Source organism: Electrophorus electricus, chromosome 2, assembly GCF_013358815.1.
Source record: "Electrophorus electricus isolate fEleEle1 chromosome 2, fEleEle1.pri, whole genome shotgun sequence".
In the NCBI taxonomy this organism is placed as follows: domain Eukaryota; kingdom Metazoa; phylum Chordata; class Actinopteri; order Gymnotiformes; family Gymnotidae; genus Electrophorus; species Electrophorus electricus.
Genome location: NC_049536.1, coordinates 12,527,881 through 12,544,355, shown reverse-complemented (window position 1 = coordinate 12,544,355; position 16,475 = coordinate 12,527,881). Strand labels below are relative to the sequence as shown.

General features: G+C 42.2%; 1 protein-coding gene across 3 annotated transcripts; it reads right to left on the bottom strand.

Annotated features, from left to right (window-relative positions):
* Positions 1-259: 259 nt before the first annotated feature.
* Positions 260-15,577, bottom strand: xpot (exportin, tRNA (nuclear export receptor for tRNAs)). 3 transcript variants are annotated; one of them, XM_027004056.2, is made up of 25 exons: positions 15,423-15,577; positions 14,183-14,339; positions 12,778-12,860; positions 12,353-12,409; positions 12,026-12,095; positions 11,644-11,862; positions 11,147-11,331; positions 8,269-8,437; positions 7,926-8,162; positions 6,661-6,699; positions 6,507-6,569; positions 6,223-6,347; positions 5,980-6,124; positions 5,751-5,870; positions 5,537-5,631; positions 5,302-5,371; positions 4,982-5,220; positions 3,890-4,175; positions 3,324-3,513; positions 3,047-3,163; positions 2,840-2,955; positions 2,700-2,747; positions 1,770-1,841; positions 1,534-1,609; positions 260-1,424 (listed from the first exon to the last, which is right to left on the bottom strand). In XM_027004056.2, exons 2-24 carry the CDS (start codon positions 14,270-14,272, stop codon positions 1,562-1,564), a joined length of 2,883 nt encoding a protein of 960 aa, XP_026859857.2. In that variant the 5' UTR covers positions 14,273-14,339; positions 15,423-15,577; the 3' UTR covers positions 260-1,424; positions 1,534-1,561. The 3 variants fall into 3 exon arrangements, with proteins under 3 accessions (XP_026859857.2, XP_026859856.2, XP_026859855.2); XM_027004055.2 differs by having other exon boundaries at positions 1,534-1,590; positions 15,405-15,576; XM_027004054.2 differs by having other exon boundaries at positions 1,534-1,590; positions 15,423-15,576.
* Between the last annotated feature and the right edge of the window lie 898 nt (positions 15,578-16,475).

The window sequence follows — 16,475 nt, the reverse complement described above, 5'->3', positions numbered from 1 at the left end:
CTGGATAACAAAGACTGAATGGAGCAGAGATCTTTTGACTTAACCCCAATAGTCCTTAATTAGCATGCTGCAAAACTAAGTTGTGCTCAGTATTTTCCAATTGAGTACAGGAATTATTATTATTATTATTATTTTTTTTTTTTAAACACAGGACAACTAATGCCAGTATTATCTGAAGAGCATTGCTTCACTAAATCCTTTTGGACCACTGGACATATTGCACTGTGCATCATGCAAAATAAGATACATAAACCAAATATGAATTCAAAAACAAAGTTTGTTTATTAACTTTGCAGAAGGGGGAAATAGTCAAACTTTCAAACTATTCCTCTAAAACACTAAACTGCCTTTGTGGCAAATGCTGAAACAGCACACAGCTCCAACAGCTGGGCCAGCACACAGAACAACCTGGCCATGTGGACGCCAGATGAAATCTCAGCCTGGCAGTGATGATGGCACAGCTCATAGGAATGAGGACTTTAAAATTAACTGAATTATATGGAAATATCACATGATATTACCCTGGCTGTAAGGTCAGCTATTGGTTTAGTGTTTCATGGTTAAGGAAAGATGACTAACTTTAAGACATGGTGATGAGGTACTGCACAGAACAATGGGTTACACCTCATTTAACATACCATGAACAAAGGTTTATTTTACAAATCAGAAAGGGAAGTAGGTCCTGGTCACATAACTTCATGGGAGAAAAAGTTTAGACCCAGGTGGTCAGGATCAAAAACACTTTCATATCCCTCCTACATCACTTCAAAATAAAAATGCTTCCATCCCATGACAAAAAAAATCCCCATCATTAAATAAAATTCTTAAACCAGCCCTTCTTTAGTTCCAATGCATTAGAGAAACCTTGTTTCCACAGTTCAAACAAAAATCACATTTTTAAATGCTCTACATATTAAAAAAAAACCAAACAATCCCTATGGATTACTAAACTGAAAAAGCACTGTCAAAAAATACAAAATATTACTCAGATCATTTCATATTTTTAAGCGCCAAACTTTTCCCTCCTCGTTTAGGTAGGTACGGGTAACTTAGGAAAGAAATTTCTCTCCAATTGAAGCTTCTACCACTGCTGACCATGAGCTTTCCACCTTGTCAAATTGGCCAATGATGAATGTTGTTCCCCAAAGCAGGAGGTCAAACCCACATGGAGAGCACAACTCTGATTGGGCCTAGGTCACTGGAAGGCTGAGGTCACTGCTGACTGATAGCTCATCCTCATGGGAGTCCTGTTTCAGCACCATTTCCCATAGACCCCTTGGGGATGGGGATGGTTAAGCTTCTCTCTAAGTGCAAAAAGCAGCTTCTAAGCTATGCTCTGTCTTTATCCTGTAGGTGACACTGTCTGCTGTCCCCATCAGCCAGAGTCCTTCCAGTTATTACAGTTTAGCTTGTTGAAAGAATGCCTGAAAGACAGAGACAAGCAAACCGAGACACAATTAGCAATGGGAACAACAACAACAAAAAAATGTAATGAGTGTGAAGATTCAACAATGTTTTATTGGTCTGAAATACCTTCATGTAGTTTTTAACAACCTTGGTGTCAGGCTGTTGAAGCACTTGACAGAGTTCCTGAAGAGAACAGATAGACCTGAGACCAGAGTGCAGGTAAAACCAGAAAGGCCATGATTGCATCTAAAGATAGTGTGTTAAATAAACCATAAACAGCTTCCTTTTATTAGCATCTCTAGTAACACAGAAATAAAAAAGGAGAAGGAATTTTGGGGTTGTAAACAGCTTTGATGAGCTACCTGTGTGATCTCAGGTGACACATGCAGAGAAGGCAGGTACTCCTGTTGAAGGAACTGAATAAACTCCAGCCCCTGGGAATACACACAAAAACTTTTAAGTAATAGCTTAGGCTTGGAAGGTGTTGGTATCTCACTCACACCCCCCCAGCCATACACAATGGAAATTACTAAAAACCATACCATTTCTGCAAATGCCCCTCGAAAAATGAGAGCCTGAGGCTGACCAGCCTAATCTATCAGTGTAAACACACCAACAACCAAAAAGCCCCTGTTCACTGCATTTGGGATGGTACCAGTGCACTGTGTTTTCATTGATATTTTTCATGACCATGACATTACATGTACTGCATTTTGTGAAGACCCTTTTTCATACGTTAGTCCAAGGATGTACCAAGATGCTAACTGATGGGAGTTCAATTTTACAGCCGTGAATTTCTTGTCCAAGTTTGCGGATACCCGCTTGGAAATGTGGCATTAAAATTGGAATACATTTTACAACACACTGTGAATACACTCTAGTTCAATGCTGAATAGGATATTTGATTAAAGTACATTTACGGCATTTAACTGATGCTTTTCTCCAAAGCGACTTACTGTTGTGACTAAGTACAATTTGAGCAATTGGGTGTTAAGGGTCTCGCTCATGGCCCCAACAGTGTCAACTAGGTAGTGGTGGGACTTGAACCGGCAACCTTCTGAATACAAGTACCTGAGCTACCACTGCCCATGTACACACCTACAGGTACAACACTTTCACAGTGAAACAGCAATATATAATGTTTTTAAAACTGAGGAAAGGTAAATGGCGAAAAGGCTTCTGTGTCTAATGACGGCCAACCATATGGCACTTTTTTAAATGGAGAACCAAACATTACTGGCCTTACTGTGCTTTTGAGGTGAAAGGTAAAGTCCAATAGGCCCATTACTCACCCTCCGGAGATGAATCATTTTCAGGGTCAGCGTACACTCGGACAAGGCCTATAAATCAAGAGTTTGTGATATAGATTACACACCGACTGCTTTTCTACATTCAAGCCTCATCCGATTTTATGAGAGGTTAAGGGACTCACCAGGACAGTCTGAGCATCTGAGAGGTCAAAGGTCGTTTTGAGAGGAGCCAGGAAACATGCTGGGACGATGTGTTTGTAGATGAAGTCTGGAAATCCAACCAAACCATCTTTACCCCCTGAGTGAATAAATGAGAGAGGGTAAAGTCACCGGTAACACACCAGGTTGACAGGGTTATGATCTTTTAAAGCTTTAACACCCTCCCATACCCCAGAGCTCCACTAGTCTTGACAAGATGATGAAACAGGTCTTCTGGGCAATAGGGTCAGGGAAGTCCACTGCTCCCTGGATGATGGTGAACAGCACACGTTCAATATTTTCAGCACCTGATAACCAAAGAGACCGTTGCCCAACCCCAAAAGCAAAAAAAAAAAAAAAGACAGCAAAAGAGAAGACAAAAGACATGATTCAACTTCAGAAAAACTGGAAGCCTTTTCAGGCAGGGCCTACAGTACATGTTGGGGGTTGGGTGGCTGAGGGCCTTACCCTGGTTGGCCATGACCTCGTTCATGCCACTGCTGGCGATGGTCTGGATGAAGCTGAAGTAGCTTCTCCTCAGCATCTGCTTCTCGAGGGCAGCCGTCTGGTCATTGTCCTCCGCTGGCTGGGACAGCACCTCAAAGATGGCAAGTACCAGTGGCATGAAGATCTGCTGCAGGAATGGAGATACCTGGCTCTGTGGGACAGATGTGCAGATACATGACGAGAGGTGTCAGCAGACGACAGCTGATCCAGTAGGCAGCGCGGGGCTCGGGTGCTGGGCTTCGCACCTAAACCTACACCTACCAGAGTCTAAGGTCCCCGTTTGCCTGATGCTGCCATTGTGGCCGTTAACTTGACCATGTCGCCCTGCCCTGACACTCCACCCCCCCACCCCAGGACATACTTATAATTGAAAACATACTGTCAAACACATTCAGTAATATACTCAGTGTACATTAAAAAAAAAGTAAAACCCAAAAAAAAAACAAAAACAAAAACAAAAAAACACCCAGCAATATTTACTTCTATGTAACTTCTTTCCCCAAAACCCTCCCGTCAATGAAAGCCACCTTAAACTTGGCCGTAATCTGGCTGATGAGAGGGATGAACTCCTGTAGGTCTTTGGGCTCACAGTCCTTCAGCATGTGCTCGGACGCGGCCGGGATGAAGGGCAGCACCTCCTCCTCCAGGCAGATGATCATGCGGTGGAGGAAGGAGCGCACGGCACTGCGCAGTGCCCCCCGCTGTACAGGGCAACTCAGCGCGGGCAGGAAAGTCTGCAGGCAGTCCAGGTAGACCTCGGAGCAGCCACACAGCTTCACCGTCTGCTTGTTACTGAACGCCTTACTGGTGCGGCTGGGGAGAGACATGAACACAATGTAACTCTTAGTGAGAGTAAGTGACTGGTCATTGGCTGTTTTTGTTTTGGCATTGCATTCCATTTCATTTCATGTCTGGCATTTATATGTCACCTTTATCCAAAGCGACTTACAATTAATGACTGAGTACAAACGTAAGCAATTGAGGGTTAAGGGCCTTGCTCAGGGGCCCAATTTGATCAAAATCAATTTGATTTTTTTGGCCAAACATGCACGAGTTAAAGCATTTTTTTATTTCATAAATCATACAGGCGGTAGTATTTCAGAGAAGCGAGGTGCTGGGAGGTTCCCCTGAGGACACTGGTGTGATAGGAGTCCAAGCTAGATGAGTTTTGGAATAGTGTTTAAACAGAGAAATTCAGCCTGGCAATTACACATCTACAACAAAGCTAGCAAAAGGTTACTAGAGTTTTGAATCTGGACTCTGAATTCCTGGATTTTAAATCAGGAGTTGAAAATGGTCACGATTAATCCAAATATTTATGGTCTGCTGAAATTTCAGCCAATATAAATACTCAAGAAAGATGATATCAAGCCCTTTAATCCTCAAGTCACTGTCAGTTTAAATCCAATAACAGTCCAAGCAACAAATAGTCCCAGTCCTGTTATTTACACTGCTGTGTCTCATTTAAGAGCTGGATTTGTCTTCACCACTTTCTAAATATATCTACATAATGGACATATAATGACTCAGATTATTCTGACATATGCATAATTATTCCTGTTGTGGACAGAAGCAGCATTCTCATCATCTCTCTTTTCTCCTCATTACCCTACACATACCTGGCGAAGCCCACGGCATGACTGAGGCAGTCGGCAAGGGCCGTCTGCCTGTCCTCATCGCCCTCTTGTGTCAGCTTGTTGAGTAGCAGGCGAAAGGCCTCCAGGAGAGGTGTGAGCAAGCTGCGCATGAGTGCCTGCTTCCTGTCTGCAGGACTCTCGCCATTCACAATGAGCACGCCGGCTGTCTCGAACATGAACAGCTGGTCATCACTGCTGAGCAGAGCCTGGAAGCCATTCTCCTGGAAGGGGCAAGTCGAGCGTTAGAGGGTGAGGTTGAGGTGTGTGGTGTGTGGTGTGTGGTGGGTGTGTCTCTCTCTTACAGGTGGAGCCAGTTCCAGCAAGTCCTGTATTCGGCTTAGGATGTCTTCAATATACGAATTCATGTGTTTACTATTTAAAAAGTGAAAAGGGACATCAGAACTAAAACAAAACAGCAGATTTTAAATTCAAATACAGCTCTTACACATGCCAGTTTCACTAAGACTACCAACACCGACATCAACACCACATCTGTCTCTGTGTGTGAGTGTTTGTGGGTGTGGTAGACTGACTCACTGTAGCGTTTTGATGAACCTGGAGAAAAGGTAAGCCACTCTGCTTCGCACTTTCGGACTGCTGTGTCTCAGACCGCGATGGTCCAGAAATGCCATCTGAGCGCACACAATCCAAAATCAAACTTTTTTTGGTGGTGCCTGAAAACACTTTTTTGTGGAATGTCCATGTGCAATGTTGGCATGCATTACACAGGCCCCTGGTGCTAAACACTCACCAGGATGCTCGGAATGTGCTGCGGCTCCACTATGAAAAACTTGTCATAGCGGACGACAGTCTCAAAGAATTCCAACGTGACTGAGGTGTGCCGGTACTCGCTTACCCCACTGGATATAAGCTACAAACACACACACACGCAAATACGCACAGTTTTAAAATGTTTTGTCTCTACGCAGCAACTGCGCTGTGTCTCTGCAGCTGCGGCAGCTCATAGTGGGTGCCCCTACCGTCCTCATCATGTCCTGGAGTGCACTGGCTTTGCTGCCGTCGCCTGTGAAGTGAGCACCATGTGATGCAGGCAGGGCCTCCCCCAGCATATAGAACAACCTGATGGCCACTTCCACCTCCATGAACCGTGCTGTTTGCCAGCCCCTACACACACACATCCACAGCACAATACACCCACGGTTCAGATTCTGCAGTGTGTTCACACTCCCGTGTGTGTCCGTGTGTGTGTGTCCGGGCCTTACTGCATGGTGCTGGTGAACACTCTGCGCACCGACTCCAGCACCAACTCTGGGGACACCTGAGCCAGGCGATCCAGCAACATCTTCAACTGCTTTCTGTACTCCACAAACATGGCCTCATCCTCACCCTGAGAGACAGCGACAGAGAGAGACAGCGAGAGCAGCAGAAAGAGAGCAAGAGAAAGCACGAGAGAATGCAAGGTAATAAAAAGTAAAATCAGGACTGATTATAAATCTTCATGATATTGTGTTTTCAACTTAAACTTGTCCATGACATTGAGGATTACCTCATTTTCAAAGTTGTATTCATCATCATATGTCAGCTTTTTCATAACAGCCAGCATGATGGCCTGTCGAAACGCAAACAGAGCAGATGAACAAGAGGAACGTGGAGTTAAGTTGTGCTTGGCGCAGGGGGGAGGGAGGGAGAGAATGTCATACCTCAGCATTATTCTTCTGCTGATCAGTGAGCAGAGGGAGCTGTGGATTAAACACATACACACATGCTTTAATATTTGTATGTTTGAAAGTGTCTGTAAAGGTTTTGTCCTATGTAAATGAGTTGGGCGTGGAAAACCAAAATGAAATAGTAACTGTAAAAAAAACCAAAAACAAAACAAACCAAAAAACCCCCTGCTATTAACTGTAAAAAAGACTGTAAAAACCCTAAACAACAACAAAAACTGAGAGCAATACAGTAGTAGACACTTCCAGAAGAAGTTATAGAATTCAGAATTTGTCATTATTTAAGGCATGATCATTAACCAATCTTACCACATCTTAAAAAACATTAATAGGCATAGGGTCATAACATCCATTTACGGCAGTTCCATTGCTTTTGACTTCTATGTCAGAACTGAACAGAAGACATTGTGGAGTTTTTTATGTAACCAAACTTCCATCACTTGTGCAGGTAACTGACTGTAGCTTTAGAGCAGAAATGGAAAAAAAATGCATCCTGATTGGTAAAAACCTGTTCCTCTCCATGGCAACTGTTAGCCAAATAAAAAAAACTAAGACATGTTCCTTTGAAGTCTGGGGCTTTGACCTTTTACAAACATCACTGTAGCCCAGCTGCTGTGCAAAACAATAGTACTGACTACACTGCATGTGAGTTTTGTAAATCCCACACTGTTGAGCATTCGAACCACACCAACAACTCCACCCTGCCTATGCATACAGGTAGTGAGCCCTCTGGCTGTCTGAGCCCAGAGTATGTGAGTAGAGATGTGTGGCATGTCATAACAGAAGACTGACACGTTGTGTGTGTGTGTGTGTGTGTGTGTGTGTGTGTGTGTGTGTGTGTGTGTGTGTGTGTGTGTGTGTGTGTGTGTGTGTGTGTGTGTATCTTCTTGAGAACATGTAGATAGTTGTAACGAAAGCCCACTAATATTTATATTTTTATATATATATATATATATATATATATATATATAAAGATAGCACGCACGTGTGTGTGCGCCTGTTTGAGGACACGTAGGTAGTCATAACAGGAGTGCACTGTGCGTGTGCACGTGTGTGTGTGCGTGTGTGTGTGCGTGCGTGCGTACGTACCTGTTTGAGGACACGTAGGTAGTCATAACAGGAGTGCACTGTGCATGTGCACGTGTGTGTGTGCGTGCGTACGTACCTGTTTGAGGACACGTAGGTAGTCATAACAGGAGTGCACTGTGCGTGTGCGTGTGTGTGTGTGCGTGCGCACCTACCTGTTTGAGGACATGTAGGTAGTCATAACAGAAGCCCACAATGTTGGCTGAAATGTCGTCATCCTCGTGGACGAGCAGCTGCAGCAACAGGGGCACCTTGGCCTCCAGTGCTTGAAGTGTTTCTGTGGCAACCTTCACATCTCCTGACTTAGTCAGTTTAGTCCAGCTTAGCACAAGAGCCTGGCCCATCCCATTCACAAGACGTGAGAACTTTGCCAAGAAGTCCACATCCTCCTCCTGAAACACAAACACACACACACACACACACACACTTTTCAGAGACAGATATTATAGATACATAATCATGGTGTAGGTATGTGCTTGCAGGGAAGACAGTGCCCACCTGCTCAACATTAAAGAACCCGGCTGACTGCAGAACTTGAGAGAGAGACTCCACCAGTTTGGTTTTGTCCACTGGGTCCATGCCCTTATTTATGATCTCAAACAGACAGTCACAGGCCTCTTCTCTTAGCTCCTCCACCGACATATGACTCAACAGCAGATTGACAAACCTGCATACAAACATCACACACACTGTCAATTTCCAAACTGAGCAAACATCACATAGTAAAGGTGTCCATGACTAACCATGACTTCATCACTGGTCAAGTAAAAAAAAAAGTTCTAGAAATTGTACACTGTCATTTGGATAGAGTAAACTGCAAACTATTTCCCTATTGCATTTATTTCATCCAATAAATGAAGCCCAATTAACTAATGAAGGCTTGTTTTAAGAGGTATTATTTAGCCAATCATTCTTTTATCCCCAAAGTTAGTCATTGACGGAGAAGTACATGTGCTGCCAGCTGTTTCATCTGTAATGCAAACATCATCTGTTGTAACACAAAATACCAGACCAAGTTCTAGAATACCTCTTTTTCCAAGAATAGCATGACTTGCATTCTGTGCTTTTTTTTTTAAATCCCATTAGCAGATCATGTTGCCTTCCCCATTACATACTTGTCCACTAAAAAGGCAGGGTAAGGAAAGGCAGGTATTTTTTTTTTTATATAGCACATTTTATAAATTCTGGTCATTCAAAGTGCTTTATAAATAACCAACTTTCCCCTTGGCTTAGACTGATGCAGAACATCAGATAAATATGCTGGTCCTATACCACTGAGCAATTTATAGACCAGTAATAGTACATTAAAGCCAATTCCACCACACACTGGTAGCTAGCGTACAGATTTAAGATTGGGAGTGATGTGTTCCCTTTTGCTCCTGGGAGCTGCATTTTCAATCAATTGAAGCCGCTTGTCTTTTTTTGGGAGTCGTGTTGGGAGACAATTACAGTAATCAACAATCAATAATCAAGCCCCTCTAGGTCTGGTTTAGTCTAATTTTGTTGATGTTCTTAATATTATAAAATGCTGATTTATCAACTGCGTTGAAACGACTGCTAAAACAGATCAGAGTCCATTAGTACACCAAGGTCACAGGCTAGGGCTCTCAAGACCAGATACGCAGTTAGTCTCTCCATTGCTGTTCCCAAATTAAATAATATCTGTTTTATCAACTGCTAAACATTTTGGCCCATCCAGTTAGTGATGTGCTCAAGGCACTGGCAATGTGAGTTGAGGGATTCAGTCGTTTGGGGAGAGGGCCAAGTAAATCAGAGTGTCATCTGCAAAGCGGTAGAAAACAGCCCAAAGTTTTGTATGATTTGGCCAAGAGGAATAATGTATAAATTAAAAATAAGCAGCCCAAGAATCAAACCCTGTGGGACACAGACACCTGTGGCACTTTTTCAGAAACATTATTTGCTATTTCTTCAAGAATTTCTGCTTTGCAGGTATGAACTGAACCATTTTAGGACCATTCCTTAGAGTCGCATCCACTGCACAAGTCTATCTATATGGTCAATGGTATCAAAGGCAGCACTAAGATTGCACAGTAGTGTGACTTATTTTCCCAGTGTATTTAAACAAATGTCATTTATTACTTTAACTAGAATAGTCTCTGTATGAGCAGGCTGAAATCGTGACTAAAATTTGTCTTGACAGCTTTTTAAGGACAAAATCAGCAAGTTGCTTGAGGCTGATTTTCTCAACAAACTTTCCAATTAAAAAAATATTTTCAATGGATCTGTAATCACTCAGAGTTGCTTCCAGATTTTTCTATTTTTCACAAGTGGAGTTTTTAATGTGTTACAATATCCAAAATGAACGAGATACTTATTATCTGAAGTATGTATACTGACACTGAGTGAAAAAAGATGGTTGGTAAACTGTCAAGACTGCATATGGATGATTTGAGGCAACTCACTGTGTCACAATTTCAATATTAATATTGATATCTTTGTGGTGACTGAGGGCATGGACTTATTGGCCTGTCAGACACTGAATTTCAGTGCTTAAAAAAGGATGCAAATTCATTAAAAATTCCGCCTTCCTATATTCTCTCCTTTGAATTTGAACTGCAGTAGCATTTCTCCATGATCAAAGCATGACAATTGTAGCTGGTGCAATCCCATCTATAAAAACGTATAATCTATAATAACACTATAAAACATCTATAACAGTTTGAGTTGTATGGTGAAGTGCAAGTTTTGCTCATGAGAAGTGTAGTTGAGCTGACATTTTTGTACCTCTTCTTAGAACAAATGCATCTGGTCAAGAGTTCTAATGAGACCCACCTAACTGATAAAGTTAGATCCTTAACAGTATCAGACATATTGACACTATTTGAGATGACCAAATCCATAACAGTGTGTTCTCTTGGCCACATACTACGTGAGACCAAAAAAGAGCAACATGGCAAAACATTTCTTGGAATAATTCATTGAGATGTGAAATGACCAAATGACAACTAACACAACAGGATCACAGGTTAATGATAGCAAAACTTCTAATGATCCTTTGTTGTACTTTCTCTTCAAAACAACAGCAATTTATCAAAATATGTTTTAAATGTGGTTCAGCTCTCAGATGTACCAAGTGGTTACTTCAGAACCTCTGAAACAATACCCTTCAGACTGAATCCTTTTAGGCATTTAAATGTATAATCCCAACTAAAATGAAAGGAAAAAGGACTGCTTTCAGGTTAAAACTCTGCAATTGACATTGTTCTGTAGAGGGTAATGGATGAATTCCTTGTCCAGGGAACTAAACTGGGTGAAACGGAACAAGATTTGGAAAAAGCCCCTCTGATAAAGCAGCCCTTCAGGCTTCTGCCCCAGTGCCTCTGCATTAAACCCCACTCCACCCCCACATCCTGACCTGTCGTTGGCGATGAGGTTGAGGTCAATCCAGGAGACATAGGCTCCAACCACCTCCAGGCACTGGCAGGTGAGCTCGCTGTGGCTGCGCTGGTAGGTCTGGAGGATCTGGTACCAGGACTCTACCAGAGCTGGGATGCAGCTCTCCCGCATGTGGTCTTTAATCAGGGTGTTCCTGCGGGTCTCCTGGGTGATGGAGGAGCACCAAATAAATCAGTGAAAACCATGGTGGGTGACATCAGTGTTTGTGATGTGGGGGTAAGGATTAAAAAATGACCATCTGAGGGTCTCTAATCAACTAAATTTGTTTTTGATAATGGAGCTACAGCAATAAGTCTCATTTCATCCTATCTACCTAAATTACATTAGTGCAAGATGCCAGCTAATTTTATCTCTGCGATAAAAGAATGTGCCTGGTTATAGCCAAAGATAGCAGCTAGGTGAAGAACATTTCTTTAAAAACTGTTCATAGAGAGGAGCAGCGGGGCTCCACTATACCTCCGGAGAATGCAGAATGTCCCTGTCCACCACCTCGGCATCGACGGCCATGAGTGTACGCAAGTAGATGTCCAGGCCATGTGGATTCAGGCCCACCAGTGAGAGGAGGTCAAAGAAGAACTTAGGCCAGATTGTGAGGTACTCCCTGACAAAGGTGAGGGCAAGCACCTGGGCTGCCTTGTTCTTGATGAAAGGCTTCTCGGGCTGCCCACCCATCAGCTACACACAAACACAACAAGTCAGATAACTCGCCCACGGCAAATGCTTCTGCTCTAAAAACATTCCCGCACACCAGTGAGATGGAGGTGAGAGTTGATGGGTGTAGAGTTGGAGGAGAGAGAGAGAGAGAGAGAGAGAGAAAGAAAGAAAGAAAGAAACTCACCTGCAACTGAAGCCATTTCATTAGGGTCTCTCGAATTAGCTGCTGTTGGGCCCCAGTGAGGCTCCCATGCCTGTGAGATACACAGTGCACACCCCCCACCAACACGCACGCATACCCATACACACCCACACACACACACTGAGATGACTTGCTAACTACATTAACTGTAAACAGGAGTCTAACAGACTCCATCCCAACCCGTTTTGGGTAAAAATAGAACCGATAACTCACCTAGCTTTAGATCCCCATCAACAAATTACAGTTAACAAAGTAATGGCACCTTAAACACAAACAGTAATAGAGGAGAGCGTCTCCTTTACGACTTACCTGAACTTGATCTGATGCTCTAGCACTTGAAAGCAGAAGAACTTGACATGGTCATCACTGATGCGGGGGGGGGGGGGGGGGGGGGGGGGGAGAAAGCAACAACATTTTTTAAAAATCACAATAGAAAATCATTACAAGTGCAGAACACCAGAGGCCCAATAAGCAGACATTTTGAAAAAGCATTTGTGAAATGCCAAACTTTGTACTTATATTCAAATGAGACATCAATGCTTGTCCAACCACATCCTGACTAGTGCGGTGCTTTGAACCTCTGATTTTCTGAATACCAAATAATTGCAGTATTACAAAGCACCAAAAACTTACCAAGAATTTGGTACCAATTTTTTGACTATACCCTCTTTGCAACACAAAACTCAAAAATGTTGCATAATAAACATTAAACAGCTATCAACTGAAGGACTCACCCATAAATCCCTTTAGCCAAGGCCTGAGCACACACCTCCCAGCCGTCCCGAGATTCCTTCAGCTGCTCAAAATATGCCAAAGCCTGAAACAGAGAGAGAGAGAGAGAGAGAGAGAGAGATGCAGAGATAAATGCCAGACAGATATGGCATTTATTAACAAATAGTATTAATTCCGCAAGTAACAAAGCCAAACTAGTTGTCATGGTGCAGTAATGGTGACCAAAGGGTAAAGCATATCAGGTGTGGAGCCCAAAAAGAGTCACAGCACAGCGAAGGTTCCCCATGTTTTTAACACTTAGCACTACACGTAATTTGGCAGGAAGCATGTCAATACACATTGTAAGTAGGTAGGACATCTTTCACATTCATTATACAGGAATTAATTGGGCTTTTAGAAGGGGGCCATTACTGATCTGAAAACTAAACAAAGATGGCGCTGGAACAGCAAAAATGGGAAAGTGTGCATTTCTGATTCCAGCCCACAGTTATCTTTGATCCTATTAGTCCTACTCTACTGACAATAAAATGCAGACATTCTGAACACTAAACACAGTTAAAGACATGGTATTGTGCTGCTGCATTTTGTGTTTTAAAAGTGGCTCAGCTGACAGGACTACAGTGAACAGAAGGGAACAGGACGATTTGAGAACACTGCTTCATATTTACAGGCATATTAAATCCACATACCATAAGGGGTTGGTGTGGAGGCATCAACCCAATTCTTATCAATTGGAATCCGGACCAATAATCTGAACAGTTCCCTTTTAATTAGGGCATGAATACCAGTTACTGCATTTTAACACACCAGGTGCTGCCGTCTTTCTTTCAAACTATACAAATCATTGCTGTTACTTCAAAAGGTACTATTCACATTGTACCACATTTTTATGTTTGTTTATAAATTCAATTTTAGATTTCAACTACCTTTAGCTAATATAACGCTTGCACCAAAGCCCAGTGTGATAAGCTACTACTCTAAATGGAACCTGTTACTGATAAACATTTTCATTTGATCACACACTAGCATTGCAAACGCCCCATTCCATGATTATTAATTGCAGATTTGAATGGGTGGCTTAGTCTATTTCAACTTTTACTAAGCTGTTTTACCAATTATTACATGTAAACTATTTTCTATTTGGATATAAACTATTTGGATGTTATTAAGATACTTTGATAGAGCATACAGCAGCCAGAGCAAGATGCTAGAAATACCAAGGTGTCCAAAAAGAGCTACACATAAAAGGAAGTACAGGGAACTCACATTTTGTTGAGGCTAAGCTGTTGTCAGTCAATGAATGGACCTGGATCAGTAGAGCTTAAACTACAAAAACAGTGACAATTCTGTGTTGGGAAAGTCAAACGAGTTACCCCAGGTATCTTGGTGCTTGTGTGTGTTTCTTACTCTCTGACGGTAGCAGGCATCAGCATTGGGGTTCAGTCCCAAGAGGGCCTGCTCGTCCATGATGGCGGGTAAAGCAGACTCGCAGGCCATGTGTGGGTTAGCTTGTTTCCACTACAGGATCACTCCAATCTTCTACACAAATACAAGGTGCACACATCTGCCAAAGACAGAGAGGGATTGAGAGGTCACACCTTAATGAACAAGCTAATACAGAAAAACAATGAATTAAGTACATTAGGTTTTCCCTGATTTCTGCCAGAATAGGAGAATTATTTAAGAAAATCAACATATTTTCTAAAAAGTCTATGCCTTTACTTACGTCACTGAAAACTTTCATGTTCAGATGCTTATTAAAATTAACCCACTTACCCATATGAAACCAAAACAACAAGGACTAAGAAACCCTTTAATAATTACAAGTCTACTGAGATAGGAAATGGAAATATATTTAATAAACACTTTCTTATTAAGAGCGGGCGCGAAACACGAATACCTAAGCAACGGACTCCCTCAGCACAAACACTACAGCACAGTGTGGCCCCACTTTCACTCCCGGTGACAATTGCATATAAAAACACCGGACGAGATTGCGATAATTTGTCTGCCTAAACTGGCCACGTTTCTTTGTGGCATGACGAAACAATTTTATATTTTGACCACACTGAGCAATGTTACTCTCCGGTTAGCTACTGGCTACACGAAACGACGAATGAAACTCGACAAGATGACAACTAATCTTTTTTTTTAGTGATCACTACCATGTTAAAATACCATTGCTGGTATGTCTAGCTAAACAACTAAAGCCAAAGGAATGCTTCCTCGAAGTTAGTTAACTAGCTAGCCTAGCTAGATGATAACCGCAGTGAGACAGCTATGATTTCTCACCTAGCTAGTCTAGCTTACTGACTAGCAACGTCGCATGGGCTTTGATTTTCAATAACGTGGCATGGCTGTGGCTGCATGTCCGCTAACATATGGGGAAATTGCAGGTACGGTCTTCATAACAATACAGTACGTAAACAAGTTAATTCTAAATAATCAGATCCGCGGCGTCTTGAATTAACCCAACTTAGCCGGCTGGCCATGTTATGTTCGCTGCTTAGTCTGCTAACATGGGCAGTGGCCACATTTCCTCGCATCATCACGCCTGTATCAAAAGCTGTGCAGCAAAGTTACCCACGGCCTTCCCTCCTAAAATTAAAGTACAGCAATATACACTGACCACAGTAAATTCCTGTACCTTACTGTTGACTTCAGGACTCCATTGCCTGTCGTCTGGAATTCCCGGTAATCAAGAATTGCCAAATAAACTAGTACAATGTCGGCTAGTTGTACGACTACGCGTGTCGACTGAACGGAAACGTTGGCAGTCACATTTCATCTGGGTCACGGCAACAGGAAGAAGTTCACAACCGTTCATGTGATCCACCAGAATAACGGATTTTTTTTCAGTGGTACTTACATAGATTCTGATAATATCGAATCAGTTTAGTTTATTTATGCCTACAAATAAATATTACTTAATCCTGACACCCTCGGTGGGAAGTGACATTTTGTCTTTGTTACAAGAAACTACAGAGCCATTAAAAACTGGGGGGTGGGGGGTGGGGGGTGGTGGTTATGAAAACATGTTTTCACAGTTTTCAGGATAGATTTCACTTATATATTCAGTATTAGGTTTCTTTACGCAGTCATTTTAGGTATTGTCTTCAGCTACGATTTTTTATTTATATTTGTAGCATAGCATATTATGAGTTGATCACAATGATCGAGTGGTTGTGCCACACAATCTTTTAAAAATATTTCCACAGATAACACCAAAACTGGAACCTGAGGTGCATACATGAAAATCTGACTATTACATTAGCTAGTTCCTCATATGGTTTAAGAAGAAGTCAGAATGACACACGGTCATCATTTTCAGACAGCAGCGGTAGGAACATGATGCAAGACCCTGTCACGTCTGACAGACCAAGAAGTAATTGTTTCTAATTAATGTAACAAATGTCTGCTTTACTTGAAACTTTACATAACATTTTTTGCAAACATAGATCTGACATTCCAAATGCTACACTTACACTAGACCGAGTAACATTTATCCTGCTCATATTCAGTGTGTCATATGAAAATCGCTTTATAATATTTACAGTAAACACATTCTTCAAACATAATTCTAATTTCTTTAATTATAATCACAGTGCCCCATTAATCCATATGCTCTGGCTCAGATACACAAGTGTAGTGTTAGAAGTGATGTAGGAGACTGCTACCAGAAGGGGTCTCTGTTGGATGG

Excerpts from the sequence above, each read along its gene's own strand:
- xpot (XM_027004055.2), bottom strand. The coding sequence starts at position 14,272 with ATGGCCTGCGAGTCTGCTTTACCCGCCATCATGGACGAGCAGGCCCTC. Across the intron at positions 3,514-3,889 it reads AGATTACGGCCAAGTTTAAG|AGCCAGGTATCTCCATTCCT; the intron begins GTGGCTTTCATT and ends TCTGTCCCACAG. Across the intron at positions 1,425-1,533 it reads TTGTTAAAAACTACATGAAG|GCATTCTTTCAACAAGCTAA; the intron begins GTATTTCAGACC and ends TCTGTCTTTCAG.